Raw genomic sequence first — 15,592 nt, 5'->3', positions numbered from 1 at the left:
TCCAACCTTTGATAATGACTTGTGTTGGTACCACAGCAAAATAGTATGCCAGGCTTTTTTTTTTTTGCTTTTTTTTATGTTTCTTCCATGTTTCATTTTTTAAACTAAAAAATCAGTTTTTAGAAACTAAAAACTGGGTGACAGTTTTCTTTCCATTTTCACAAGGACCAACTTACTAAATGAGATGTATATCATTACTAACATGACCGTCAATTCATATTATACATATTATACCAATTCACAAAGGAGGTTCAAAAGGTGACACAAGTAACTAAGTTTAATTTGTGTTCCGGGGAAAATAATGGAATCACTGGTTAAAGAAGCATTGCAGGATCATCTAGACAGGACTGCAGTAATAGTTAAGACACAGCATGGGTTTGTTAAAGGGAGGTCTTGTCTGACCAGTTTGATTGGATATTATGATATGGTCACAAAGAAACTGAATGCCAAAAATAATTTTGATATCATATACTTGGATTTCAGGAAAGCTCTTGAAACAGTTGCACATGGAAGACTGCTGTACAAATTGGAGCAGTGTGGCATTGGAGGCAAATGGCTGCTGTGGATAAAGGGATGGTTGAGTGGGAGAAGACAGAGTGGTAATCAATGGACACTGCTCTTCGTGGACAAATGTTATTAGTGGAGATTCCCGGGGTTCGGTGTTGGGCCCATTGTTGTTTTGTATATTTATCAGTGATATTGATGAAGGTATATCAGGCTTAATGTCCAAGTTTGCAGATGATACAAAGGTTGGCAGGGTTGTTAATGACAGTATGCTACTCCAACTGGATCTAGATAAGTTGGGCAAACAGGCTGAGAAGTGGCAACTTAAGTTTAACATTGACAAAAGCAAAGTACTGCATATGGGTAGCAATAACTGAAGAGAAACCTACCAACTGTGTGGTACTACACTCAGGGAAGTGGAAAGTGAAAAAGACCTGGGGGTAATTGTGCAGTCAAATATGAAGTTTGCTGAGTAGTGCAGACCATGGAGTCTTGTCAATGATATATAGGAATTTTGCTAGCAGGGACAAGGATGTGATTAGCCCATTATACAAGGCAATGGTCAGGCCACACCTTGAGTACTGTGTACAGGTCTGGAGGCCTCTTTTTAGGAAGGATGTAGAGTTGCTAGAATGAGTACAAAGAAGGGAAACAAGATTGGTGAGGGGAACAAAGGGTGCTCTTAAGAAGAAAGGCTTAAGTTCTGCAAATTGCAGTGCCTGGAGATTAAGCACCTGCGAGGTGATCTGATTGAGTTGTATAAGGCCTTGAATGGGTTGAGCAAGCTGAATGCTGATGGGATTCTTCCTCTTGCTCAGATTAAGAACCTGACGGGGCATAGATTCAAATTGAGGAAAGACAGTTGTAGAATAGATGTATGGAAATTTGCCTTTAGCCAGTGGGTAGTTGATTGGTGGAACAGACTTCCATCTTTTGTTGTGGAAGTTGATAACCTAAATAAATTTAATGCTGAGCTGGACAGGCATTTGGAACAAATGGAGGAGTGAAATGGGAGAAGTTTTTTTTTTTTTTTTTTGGCTGATGCTGTACATAAGCTTGCTTTTTTGCACCTTATGCCTCTACTAGTAGTAGTAGTGGCATGTGATGCAAGAAAGCAAATGTATGAGCTTATGCAGCATCAGCCAAAAAAAAAAAAAAAAAAAAAAATCACACCATTCCCTCCAAATGCCTGTCCAGTTCCTCCTTAAATTTATTCAACCTATCAAGTTCCACAACGACAGATGGAAGTTTGTTCCAGCAATTAACCACCCGCTGGCTAAAGGCAAATTTCCACACATCTATTCTACATCTGTCTTTTCTTAATTTGAATTTATGCCCCCTTAGGTTCGTAATCTGAACAAGTGGAAGGATCCCATCAGAATTCAGCGTGCTCAACCCATTCAAGGCCTTATATACCTCAATCAGATCACCACGCAGGTGCCTAGTCTCCAGCCACTGCAATTTGCAGAACGTAAGCCTCTCTTGGTAAGAGGATCCCTTCATTCCCCTCACCAACCTTGTTGCCCTTCTCTGTCCACACTCAAGTAAATCTACATCCTTCCTAAAATGAGGCCTCCAGACCTGTACGCAGTACTCAGGCGTGTCCGGACCATTGCCTTATATAGAGGGATAATCACCTCCTTTTCCCTGCTAGCAAAATTCTATATATATTTGACAAAACCTCATGACCTGCCCTGGCAGCCTGTCTGCATTGCTCAGAGAACTTCATATCTGACTGCACAATTACTCCCAGGTCTTTTTCATTTTCTACCACCTTAAGTGTAGTACCACACAGTTGGTACGTTTCTCTGGGGTTACTTCTACCCATATGCAGTACTTTGCATTTGTCAAGGTTAAACTTCAGTTGCCACTTCTTAGCCCATCTGCCCAAATTATCTAGATCCTGTTGCAGTAGCACACTGCCATTACTGTCATTAACAACGCTGCCTACCTTTGTATCATCTGCAAACTTCGACATTAAGCCTGATATACCTTCATCAATATCATTGATAAATATACAAAACAACAGTGGACCTAACACCGAACCCTGTGGGACTCCACTAATAACATTAGTCCAAGAAGAGCAGCACCCATTGATTACCACCCTCTGTCTTCTAGCACTTAACCATCCTTTTATCCATTGTAGCAACTTACCCTTAATACCATTCTGCTCCAATTTGTACAATAGTCTTCCATGCGCAACAGTGTCAAAAGCTTTCTTGAAATCCAAATATATGATATCAAAATTATTTTTTGCATCCAGTTCCTTTGTAACCACATCATAATATCCTATCAAATTTGTCAGACAAGACTTTCCCTTAACAAACCCATGCTGTGTCTGAATTATTGCTGCAGTCTTGTCTAGATGATCCTGCAATGCATCTTTAACCAGCGACTCCATTATTTTACCCGGAACAGAAGTTAAACTAACTGGTAATATACTGTGCAGAATGATCCCATGTATATGTAATTCACTCTGTGTATAATAAGCTAATGTTCATGTAACATTGGAATAGTAAAATCTCTAGAGGTAAACTTGCAAGCATCACTTCCTCAAATCTTTATTTCTTATACCTGATATTTACTTATCTTTCATTTTTGAGTAAAGACACTTCATTTTACTGTACTGTTTAACTTTATAGCTGTTTATTGTGTTTAAGCATTGAATATTGCACTATATTTTTTATCATATACATATTGCCAGCCTGAATTGTAAAGCTATCCAGCACAATTACTAAGACTATTAAATACATTTTAATTAAGGTGTTTTACTTAATGTAAATCAGCCATAGTGAGAAGAATGCCCAAAAATGTTTCTGCCCTCTCCAGTCCAGATTTTTTTCTTTTTTATGTGAACTCCAAACACGAGAGGTATTAGAACCTATAGTACTTAGTACCATGCTTGGGTTGGTGGTTGAGAAGACGAAAGAAGATATTTGTTCACATTTGACTTGAACTTCTGTAGATTGTAATTTTCAGGAAATACGTATGAAGGAAGGTTGTTCCAGAAAACGGCAGTTGGATGAATAAATGACGAAGATGAAAAATTGGTTCTGTGGGTTTGAAGTTGGACAGTAAATCGATGTTGGCTGGTGGGGGCACGTGTTTGGACTGTTTTGAAAGAGAGCAGGAATTATAGAAGCCAATTCAGAATAACAGTGGCCATGGAAGTATCTGTAGAAGAGGCATGCAGCAGAAACAGTACGTCTATGAGAAAGCGAGTGGAGAGACTCTGTTAGAGATGAATCATTAATTAACCTAACTGTCCTCTTCTGAATGGAATCAAGAAGCCTGAGAGAGGTTTTGGGGGCACCACCCCAGATGTGGGAACAATATTCCATGGCAGGGCAGATTTGCGATTTATACAGAGTGAGCAGCTGTTTGGAAGAAAAGTAACGCCGAGAGCGAAAGAGAAAACCAAGTTTTTTTAGATGCAGAGGAAGCAATATTTGTAATGTGCTTGTGCCAGGAGAGATTAGAAGCCAGGGTAATCCCCAAAAGAGATATATCATTTTGCCTAGAAATCGGAGTGTCCCTAAAGATAAGCATAGGAGCAGAAGAATCCTTTTTGTGAGATATAAGACAAGACTGAGTTTTAGAAGGGTTGAAATCAACTAAGTTGTCTTTGCCCCACTGGAGAATTACCTGAAGATCGGCATTTAAGGAATTGGTAGCAGATTTTCAAAAAGTTGAAGCTGATTGAGCAGGACAAGGTTTCTCAAAATGGAAAATGGAATGCAATATGCTATCATCAGCAAAACTATGGATAGGATTTCCAGTCGATGGAAGAAGGCCATTAATATATAAGAGGAAAAGAGTGGGGAAAGAACTGAACCTTGGAGGACACCGGCATTAGTGGAGAAGTTAGAAGACAGAGCCATCTACCATCACCCTCAGTGAGCGATCAGAGAGAAAACTGGATAACCAATTTCTAAAAACAGTTGGCAAACCGTAAGATGGAAGTTTGTTTAGAAGACCTTTATGCCAAACACGATCGAAAGTCTTTGAGATGTCAAGAGCAACTACTTGTGTTTCACCAAACCTTTCCATTGAATTAGTCCATAAATGGATAACATAAGCCAGAATATCACCAGTGAATCGACACTGACGGAATCCATACTGGCAATCGTTGATCATACAGAAGGTTTTTAGGTAGTTTAAGATTTGGCGGTTAATTAATTTCTCCATTACTTTAGAAAGAGTAGAAGTAATTGCAATGGGACAATAATTCGATGGGAGGGATTTGTCACCCTTTTTAGGAACTGGCTGGATATGAGCAAATTTCTAAGCAGAAGGAAAAACACCTTTGGAATAAGAAAGTGAAAAAAGGCGGCAAAGAATAGGAGTAAGTTCAGGAGCACAGGTTTTGAGAACAAGTGGAGAAATAGCGCTGGTCCCACAAGAACTAGTAGTTGTTGGTGACTCTATTGTCAGGGAAACGGGAAACATGCTTTGTAAAAAGGATAGGTGGAACAGGACCAGGGTATGTCTGCCAGGGGCAAAGGTTGATGACGTTGTAGAGCAGATATCATCTTTTAGGGGCACAAAAGGTGATATAGTTGTACACGTTGGCACTAATGATATTAAGAGTAGGAGACCGGCAGAATTACTTAACAAGTACAGGTCACTGATGAAAAAAAGCTGTGAATTAGGGTTGAATTTGAAAGTGTCTGCAATTCTGCCCAGACATGATAGGCGGGAGTATATGATGAGAGCCTTGTCGATCAATTCGGCCCTGGAAAGATTGTGCAAGGCTCAAGGGATAGAATTTTTTTCAGCCTGGACTGTACTTGGTAACAGGAGAGACTGCTTCTACAGGGATGGGATACACTTAAATAGAAAGGGTGCAAGAATATTTGCTGATGCTATCGAGGCAGTGTTAGGTGGATCAGAAAACTGATAGCTTGGGGGGATACAAGGACTAATAGTTTAACAGTAGCCGCAGTCAGAGGTGAAGGTGATTCTTGCACAACTTCTATTAGAATAAGTAGCAACCTGGAGCGAGGGGTGTTGGGGGTTTCAGGGACAGATGGCTGTCAACGTGAAACAGGTGGGTATATGGGATGTGTTAGAGTAACTAAAAATAAGAATAGGTGCATGTATACTTGCATGTATACCAATGCTAGAAGTATAGTAAATAAATTTGATGAATTTGAAGTGTTGGTCAAGACATCAAAGGGGCGGATATTGTTGGGATATCAGAGACGTGGTGTCACACAGATATAAGGAATGCCGAACTGGAATTTGGCGAGTACAATGTGTACAGAAAGGATAGACAGGATAGGAAGGGAGGAGGTGTTATGCTGTTAATTAAGAAAAACAAAATCAAAAGAAGTGCATCCAGTTGATATAGATGAACAGTGCACTGTTGAGTCAGTTTGGTGTGACATAAGCACTGCAAAAGCAAAAATAAGAGTAGGAGTGTGTTATAGGCCTAATGACTTGAATGAGTACAATGAACAATTGTACAGAGAAATAGTGGGCTAGTAAATCGGAATGTCTTATAATGGGGGATTTTAACTTCCCAGATATTGACTGGATCTTGTGGGTTGGTCATTCACACACTAGTCAGACTTTTGTGGATTTATTGGATGATTGTTTTTTACAGCAGCATGTTCGAGAGGCAACTAGAGAAAGTAATACTCTTGATCTGGTTATCAGCAGTGATCATTCATGTATTAGGAATTTGCAGATAAAAGAACCACTAGGTGGCAGTGATCACAGTGTACTGACGTGGGATTTACTTAAAGATTTAATTACCATCAGGGGTAAAGGAAAGGGTTTTTGCTTCTGTTAAGGCGAGTACAGTGGTCTCCGATATTTTTTAAATTCTGTACAGTGGGATCAACTGACGATGTTACAAACAGTAAATTCTAAGTGGGAAGCATTCAAGGAATTAATCGTGGAAGCTACTAAAAGTTTCATACCTATTAAGAAATATTGTTCAAGGTTTAGGCCTAAATGGTTGTCAAATGAACTAATGAGACTCGTAACAGAGAAGAAAAATGCATGGGATGCATATAAATTATCAAGCGACTCAGAAGCCTATGGCAGATATAAGTTAATCTGTAATCAGGTCACAAAGGAGGTTCGGCAGGCGAAGGCAGATTACGAGAAATCCTTGGCAAAAGATGCTAAGAAAAACAGCAAGGATTTCTTTACTTATATAAACTCTAAAAGGAAGGGGATGAATCAGATTGGTCCACTTGACATCGATGGTTCGACTGTTGATGATCCTGCTCAGATAGCAAACAAACTGAATGAGTATTTTGCATCTACATTCACACGTTAGGAATTATTAAGGTTTGAAAATGAAAGAAGGTTATCAAATTGTAGCAGGATACTTAATGATTTTGTAATAACTGAGAGCAAAGTGGAAGAGAAATTGTTGAAGTTAAACGTAAGAAAAGCACCTGGGGTGGATGGGATCTATCCAGTTATATTAAAGGAGGCGGCAAAGCAACTAAGCAAACCCTTAGCCATAATTATGAGAGCGTCCTTGGACTCAGGGGAGGTTCCCACGGACTGGAGATGTGCAAATGTATCCCCAATTCACAAAGGGAGATCGAAGGGTGACACGAGTAATTAGACCAGTTAGTTTAACTTCTGTTCCTGGTAAAATAATGGAGTCACTGGTTAAAGATGCATTGCAGGATCATCTAGACAAGACTGCAGCAATAATTCAGACACAGCATGGGTTTGTTAAGGGAAAGTCTTGTCTGACAAATTTGATAGGATATTATGATGTGGTTACAAAGGAACTGGATGCAAAAAATAATTTTGATATCATATATTTGAATTTCAGGAAAGCTTTTGACACTGTTGCGCATGGAAGACTATTGTACAAATTGGAGCAGAATGGCATTAAGGGTAAGTTGCTACAATGGATAAAAGGATGGTTAAGTGGGAGAAGACAGAGGGTGGTGATCAATGGGTGCTGATCTTCTTGGACTAATGTTATTAGTGGGGTCCCACAGAGTTCGGTGTTAGGTCCACTGTTGTTTTGTATATTTATCAATGATATTGATGAAGGTATATCAGGCTTAATGTCGAAGTTTGCAGATGATACAAAGGTTGGCAGGGTTGTTAATGACAGTAATGGCAGTGTGCTACTGCAACAGGATCTGGATAATTTGGGCAGATGGGCTAAGAAGTGGCAACTGAAGTTTAACCTTGACAAATGCAAAGTACTGCATATGGGTAGAAGTAACCCCAGAGAAACGTACCAACTGTGTGGTACTACACTTAAGGTGGTAGAAAATGAAAAAGACCTCGGAGTAATTGTGCAGGCAGATATGAAGTTTTCTGAGCAATGCAGACAGGCTGCCAGGGCAGGTCATGGGGTTTTGTCAATGATATATAGGAATTTTGCTAGCAGGGAAAAGGAGGTGATTATCCCTCTGTATAAGGCAATGGTCAGGCCACGCCTTGAGTACTGCGTACAGGTCTGGAGGCCTCATTTTAGGAAAGCAACAAGATTGGTGAGGGGAATGAAGGGATCCTCTTATCAAGAGGCTTAAGTTCTGCAAATTGCAGTGGCTGGAGACTAGGCACCTGCGCGGTGATCTGATTGAGGTGTATAAGGCCTTGAATGGGTTCAGCACGCTGAATTCTGATGGGATCCTTCCACTTGTTCAGATTACGAACCTAAGGGGGCATAAATTCAAATTAAGAAAGGACAGATGTAGAATAGATGTGCGCAAATTTGCCTTTAGCCAGCTGGTGGTTAATTGCTGGAACAAACTTCCATCTGTCATTGTGGAACTTGATAGGTTGAATAAATTTAAGGAGGAACTGGACAGACATTTGGAGGGAATGGTGTGTTTTTTTTTTTTTTTTTTTTTGGCTGATGCTGCATAAGCTCATACACTTGCTTTCTTGCATCACATGCCACTACTACTACTACTAATACCATCGGAACATGGAGCTTTCTTAGCATCAAGATTGGTCAAAATCCTTCTGACATTCTTTTGACGGAAGACCACAGGAGGCATTGAATGGAGCGTGTTGGGAATGGTGGGAAGTGTTTTACCAAGATCATTAATACATCAGTTGGAAGGAAAATAGGATGCTAGCAGGTCAGCTTTATCTTTGGCTGAAGTGACTACAGAACCATCTAGTATGGACAGAGGTGGGAGCAGAGATGGGCAAAAGTTGCGGCCAATAGCTTTGGCAAGAGACAGAATGCTTGGCTGCAATTAGGGCAAGATGCAAGTTTCCTACTCTTAGCCTGTTCAAACTCTAGTTTGAACTGATTAATAACTGCTTTACAATTGTTGCAAGCTTTGGTATAGGCAGAAAATGAAACTAAAAAATTAGAAACAAGCCAATTATGATATGCAACATTCTTCTCTTAAACAGCCTTAGCACATTTATTGGAAAACAAAGGTTTAGATAAAGGACGAGATTTTAAAGTGGAGTGTGGGAGAAAGGATTCCATTCCTGCAAGAATAATTTCACTGACAAGATCTGAGCAAACGTTGACATCAGAAGTTTTGAAACAGTAATCCGACCAAGGAAAAGAAAAGAAGTCTCGCAGGTCATCCCATTTTGCATTCTTGTAATGCCAAACAACACGAGGTTGGGAATAGCCATGAGATAAAGGTTCCATTGGAGAAGAGACAATCACCAAGTTTTGATCTGAAGTGCCTAAAGGACCTCTCACTTCGACCGTGTACTTAGAAGGGTTTTTTGTGAGAAAAGATCAAGGGTATTGGCTGTATGATTAGGATTGTCCGGTATTCTTGTAGGTAAATGAACAATCTGTGCCAGGTCATTAGTAATTGCAAAAGCCTCAGCATCTCGACCTGCTGGGTCGGTGTGACTAGAAAACGAAAGCCAGCTGGAGTTGTGAACATTAAAATCACCAAGGAAAATTAACTCACTGTTAGGAAAGTTGGACTGGAGAAAGTCAAGTTGCAAAGAGAGGAAGTCAAAGAGCTCCAAGTGATTAGTGGAGTTGGGAGAACGGTAGAGACAACAGATGAATTTGACACAATGAGGTAGAGAGATTTTAAGCCAGAGAAGATCAAAGAGAGGAGATTCCAAATTGCCAAGTCTCTGACAGGGAATATCAGAACGGACATATGCACAAGTACCACCTTTGAGGTGAAAGAAATCATACAGCAAATAATTTGGGCATCTGAGATGAGCAGTAGTTGAATCAACCGATAACTGAGATTCTGTCAGAAAAAGTACATGGGGTTTGGCAGACTGCAAGTGGAAATGGACATCGTTGAGATTAGAATTGAGACCACGTATATTTGTGAAATGAATTAGGAAGTGCTTGGGAGGTTTAGATCCTTTCGCAGATAAGCTTGCTATATTAGTTTGACAATTCATGGTGTATTCAATAGTAAGAAAAAGTGGGTGGGACATGCTGTATGAAGTAATGAAATTTTTGGATATGGCGTACACGTGGTAAGAATATACTCAGATCCTTGACATAACGTGGCCTCGACAATGCTCCCCGCTTACACACTACTCGGACTCCCTCCAGTCACTATCTGGCAGAGTAGAGGTAGCAAGATTATACACTAGCTGATCCAGAAGCCTCCTAGAGAGTTACCAATAGGTTCGGTCCGGAGTACTAACTAGCGGCCGGCCTGTGAACACCGTTTTAGAGCTGTACCCTCGAAATGTAAGGAATATTGGATCTCGCCACGACGTTCATCATAACCTCAAAAGTCATCAATCATACTGCATGATGGAAGGGAAAGGGAAGGGTTGACCGGAACTTAGCTCTAGAGACTGAACATGGGTTACACCACTTCAAGCCTCCAATAAGCAAAGTGGTGGTATTTCACCGGTTGATGAGTCATCTACCACCTAGTACTGCCTGGTAACATAGAGGGGCGGCGTTCCTCCATGTGGTGTGGGCGCCACACCTCGACCCCTGCTTACGTTGGTTCACACCTGGGTGGTCACCCACCATGTACTTGTGCATGGAAGTTATACCCAGGATTACTAACAGTCCCACCATCGTGAAGGTGCATGCAGAGGATTTGGCTGTCACAGACTGTCCGGACTTCGCCGAAATTGGGTCCACTTGACTTGAGTGTTACCCGAATATCAGTTCCATCAGCATTTTAGACTCCCAGGTAGCAAGTACAGCTTGTCTGGCATATCTGAGAGAATGTCTGTGACAACCTCAAGAACCAGTAACAGGACTGAGATTGACTCAGTCCTGTTACTTTTGAATTCAGTTCATTAAGGTCATAGGTCAAACTGGCAGCAAAACTGTTAAGCATCAAATCTCATTTAAGATTGCAGAGTATCAGTGGCCATGAGTAAGCAATAATGGAAATCTTATTAGTAACTCTGAGTTAAGATAAAAATTGATACACACAAAAAAAGTATTTCCAAAATGAATTATATGATCATATAAAAATGCCTTTGAAATAAATGCAGTGTGTATTTGAAGAAACTTTAAATTTTTCGAAAAAAAAAAAAAAAAAAAATTCTCTAAGATGGTGGACAATAAAGAGAATAGAAGCAGACCAAAAATAAGAAAAGGTGCAATAGTGAAATTACAACAGTATTTAGCATAATAAGGATTGTTTTGGTTATACTGTTTGTGGGAAGATTCAAGAATGGAGGGAGACCTTGACACACAAGACAGCTTACAGCTTGTACCCCTTAATTCATTGTAAAGAAGTTTGCTTGAACTGAAACCAACACTTATCTGGAATAATAACACAAGTTTCTGCATGGTCTTCACAGATGATTCAGCCTATTAATTGGTCCTCTTTAAACCTTCATTTGGAGAAAACATTACATTTTGTGGAATATGAAAAGCAACAGGTACAAAGACAATGGATTGGTTGTATAGGCATTTGTCATTATCAGCCATGACAGAAATCATGTTTATCTGAAGTAGGTTTTTAATATATAATGGATATCGAGCTTGAGATTTTTAAACTTTACATTTCCATCTTTAACTGGAACCAGCACTGATCTTATCTATTCATATTAATAGATAATAATGCCACCATGTAAGGATTGTCTAGTGAATAAGAGCTATTCAGATGATAGCTTAGCCCACACAGTTTGTCCTCCTCATCTTAATTTCATGGTGCATGCTTGGGATACTCTAGAAACTTGTCACCAATCTTATTTGAGAGTGAGAATTATAGCTGACATTATTTGTAACGTTTCTCACTGTAAGATCTTGTAGATTGTATATTACAATGAGATGAAACCACCTTATTAGTGTAATTTCTTAGCTGATTTTTGATGTTTCTTGTGTTATGCTTATTAATTGATGAATTGAGGGTTTTACACTTGGTTTGTATTTTATGAAGCATTTCTTAAATACGTTCAGTATACAGGGTGTTTCAAAAGTGATAGTCAATAATTTAAAGGTGAACTGTACAGACTACAATATGCAAAAAAAAAGCCTAGTAAACATGGGTCCTTAAGTGAATTGTTTTAGAGATATTGCACATTTCTAGTTGGGATCCACCACTGACAAGGTGAACTGTACAGAGTTGGGATCCACCGCTGACTTGTTTGTTTAGGTTAGGTTATGCTCATTCTCTCCATTTCCACTCTCTCAATGCTCTGAGACAACAGGCATACTAGTACTTGTCAAAGGATAGTCAACATGGAAAGAGGTTACAGCAATGAAGAGTATGCAGACGTGCACTTCATGTATGGTAAAGCCAACGGCAATGCACTCAAGACTGCACATTTGTACCAAGAAGCATTTCCCTGCCAAAGGCAGCCCAAGAGGTGCACATTTATCAGGGTACATATCAGTGCCTTAGAGAACATGGGTGCTTCACACATGGAGTACAAGCAGGTAGGCCCAGAAACATGACACCTGATGTTGAGGAAAGGGTGTTAGAAAGAACATCCTGTAACATGTAACATCTGTAAAATCCTGTGATGTTGAAACCAAAAATTAAAAATGTATTATCTTATGTTTTAATAAAACCACCCATAGCAAAGGAGTCACAGCTTTTTGCTAAACTAGTGCTCCCATAGTCAGTGGTGGATCTTAACAGAAAATGTGCATTATCTCAAATGGTTCATTTGCAGCCCAATGTTCATTGGGACTTTTTTTCTTATTTTAGTTTGTACTTTTCACCTTTAAATTATTAACCATCATTTTTGAAATGCCCTGTGTATATATAGAGATTCAGTTTGTGCTTATTGCTTTAACTTTTAGATATCAATATATTAAATTGAGGTTCTTCAAACTTCTTTTGGCCAGTGAACCCTATTATCTTTAAAAACAGTAATTAACAATAAATTTAAAAAATGAAAAAAAATCAGTGGAACATTTGCAGACCCCTAGAACACACTTTTAAAATACTGCTCAGTTTGGAATCGTGGATATTTTTTAATCTGTATTAAAATATTGTTAATATATTTTCAAAACCTTCATACCAGATTTTTTCCCATTCCTTATTAATCCCTCTTTTTTATAGAAAAAATTTAAATAACTAAAAAAAAATTATAAAATTGCTTTCCTCTTTAAAAATTTCACATAACTCCAACAAGCTGTCACAGAATTCACTTTGAAAATCTGTGTAATAGATCACAAATTTAATTTGTATTCCCATCTAAACAGATTCCTACTTAAACCTTAACAAAAAATGCCATTTTATAAATCCATCGGTGAAGTTGGTTTGGCCTTTGTAGTACATATGAAGCACATTATATATGCAATAAGTTCTGTTAAATCAGTTATTGACAGAGTTGACCACCTCTGAAGTAAATGATGTAGTATTCATTTAATTATATGACAGACTAGTTTATTGCAACATGGTTTTTTTTTTTTTTTTATATATAGTTGTGTTAAGACAATTGCAAACAGGATTCCTCATGAAGTTAGTAATCTATCTGTATGTAAGCATGGAGAAAGAAGTTGGGCCCTAAAAGGTTCACAGAGCATTCAAGTGAAAGACTAAAGTGTTTTTTAGAAATTGACATTTACCTTTTAAAACTGTAATAAAGCATTCCTATCTTTTTGGCATTAATTGTTTTATTTCTTGTTTGTTTGTTTGTTGTTTGGTTTTTAGCAGCATTAGCAACTAAGGCCATATTGCTCCTGGGATATGCGGTGGTCATTCCCTGACCTTTCCGCATCCTCCGTATTTGGTGGTCACGGGCTTGAACCCCGTTCTAATCAAGAAGCGTGTGCTACGCACTGCTGCTCCTGCCCACCTGGCTATGGAGGCGCTGTTTTATTTCTTAATTTCCTAAATCAAAAATACTGCATTAAAAGTAGAAACCAAATGGTTTACTAAAAAAAAACATCTATATCTAGGATGAAATCATAATAATGATCTTTCAAATGAGTTAGGATTGAATACGCATCTCTTCGTATCCCATATGATCTTAGTATAGTTTCCTTCCTTTGCTAAGTGCAGGAAAAGCAAGTTAGGTTAAATTCAGTTAATGATACTAATTTCATAACTAAAGTCCATAACTTATGATTATAATCTTTATATCTAAGTACTTTGCTTCATTGTCTGGCAGTGGCATAGTCATTTGTCACCTCAGTTGTATTTTATGAAAATGTTCTTTTCATAGTCGTTTGTATCATTATTGGTGGAAAAAATATAATAGAAATATACAGTGTAAAAATTAAATTAAGGAGGGTGATCAGCTTTTTTTTTTATTGTCAATAACTTACAATTGAGTTAGAGCATTGTTGTTAAAAATCCATTCAGTTGGTTAAAGATCTTCCTTTCTTTTCAAAATGAGTTTCTTTGGCTAAATATGATATATATATATATATATATATAAGACTACAGGTGGTGTACCAGTTTCAGTATGGTTACACCTTAGAAGTAAATAAATCTATGTTGTAATACTTAACTTCCCACTAATTATAGAACTTTTTCCTCTGACACTCACAAAGAGTACAGAAAAGATATAATTGGTGTATTTACAAGAGTTTCAGTTTTACAGAGTAAATGCAAAGGAAAGCATAATTATATGAAACAGTATGGTTTACATGAAAATATGAATGACATGTGCTGTTTATATGTAGGACTGTATTTTTTGTTAACATAAATAGTTTTAACTATTAGAGATAATGGAACTGCATTATCTCTAATAGTTAACTGTTGACTGCTAAGAGTACTGGATACATTTACAATGCATTCTAATATTGATCACCCATTTTGTTGGTTACAGAGGCAGATGTTGTTGATGGTCAGAAACTACAAGGGCAAATTAAATGAATGTGGTCAATTGCATAGAAAAACTTAAAGCTGCTCTCTAGAGGCATTAACATTATCACCAATCTGTTCGTGTTCTGTTAAAGGTTTTTGATAATAACCGTACTACTATGACCTTACTTATGCTGTCATCCAAGTTATATAAAAGCAAAAAGGAATGTAGAATATAACTTTTCTAAACATGTGGAAGTAACAGTTTTGGGCTATGTAGTATGTTCAAACACTACCCATCCAAATATTTTAAAAACTAAACCCAATTTGCTATGCAGGCAATTTGCTAATGGCCAGTGAACACATTTTGCCAACAACTTGTTAAATTGTGAATGAATATGGCAATTTTCCTTGCTCTGTGTGCTAAAACTGACCAAACAGATATTTGGATAGATTCAAGAGATTAAACTTCCTATTTCACTAATGAATAAAATATATTTAAATAGTACCCATACTGTAGATTGATTATTAAGAAAACATTTAAATAGTACCCATTCTGTAGTTTGATTATTAAGAAAACATTTCCATTGAGAATAAACCTCAGCATCGTCCGTATGTAAATTGGTTAGCATTGCACAATGTTATACAGTAGAACCTCAAATTTGGCATATTCAGGACAGAGCATATGCTGGGTTTTTGAAAATTCTGGTTTTTTGAAAGTTTGCATAGCCTTAAGTATTTAGGTAATTAATTATTTTTATTAAATAATATAGCAGTTCTGCTCCCTATAATCTCCACAGAATGATAGTCACCATCATTAAACCAAAATGTTAACCTGTATTGCTAGATTGGTCCATTGGGTAAAGTACTTGCCTAAGAAATAAGTCATGTTTTTGAATACTACCTCCTATATGGGTTTTGCAATTGTCCAATATTTTATAATATGGGGTATAAATAGTACA

The 15,592-nt window shown here is 38.0% G+C and overlaps 1 protein-coding gene across 2 annotated transcripts in view; it reads left to right on the top strand.

The window, feature by feature from the left end:
- Nelf-E (negative elongation factor E) overlaps window positions 1-15,592 on the top strand; it is a 72,509-nt gene that overhangs the window by 48,359 nt on the left and 8,558 nt on the right. The window contains exon 8 of one of the 2 annotated variants that reach the window (XM_090373772.1): window positions 13,304-13,403. The exons of the other annotated variant lie outside the window; for it this stretch is intronic. Within the exon in view, the coding sequence (XP_090229898.1) occupies window positions 13,304-13,389 (86 nt within the window). The 3' untranslated portion in view covers window positions 13,390-13,403. Of the gene's footprint in view, window positions 1-13,303; window positions 13,404-15,592 lie in introns of those variants that run through there. 2 annotated transcript variants of the gene reach the window in all.

This window comes from Mastigoproctus giganteus, chromosome 5 (genome assembly GCF_048544385.1).
Source record: "Mastigoproctus giganteus isolate SK-2022 chromosome 5, ASM4854438v1, whole genome shotgun sequence".
NCBI lineage: Eukaryota > Metazoa > Arthropoda > Arachnida > Uropygi > Thelyphonidae > Mastigoproctus > Mastigoproctus giganteus.
Note: the sequence above shows the minus strand (reverse complement) of the source record. Positions and strands in the feature narration are given on the sequence as shown.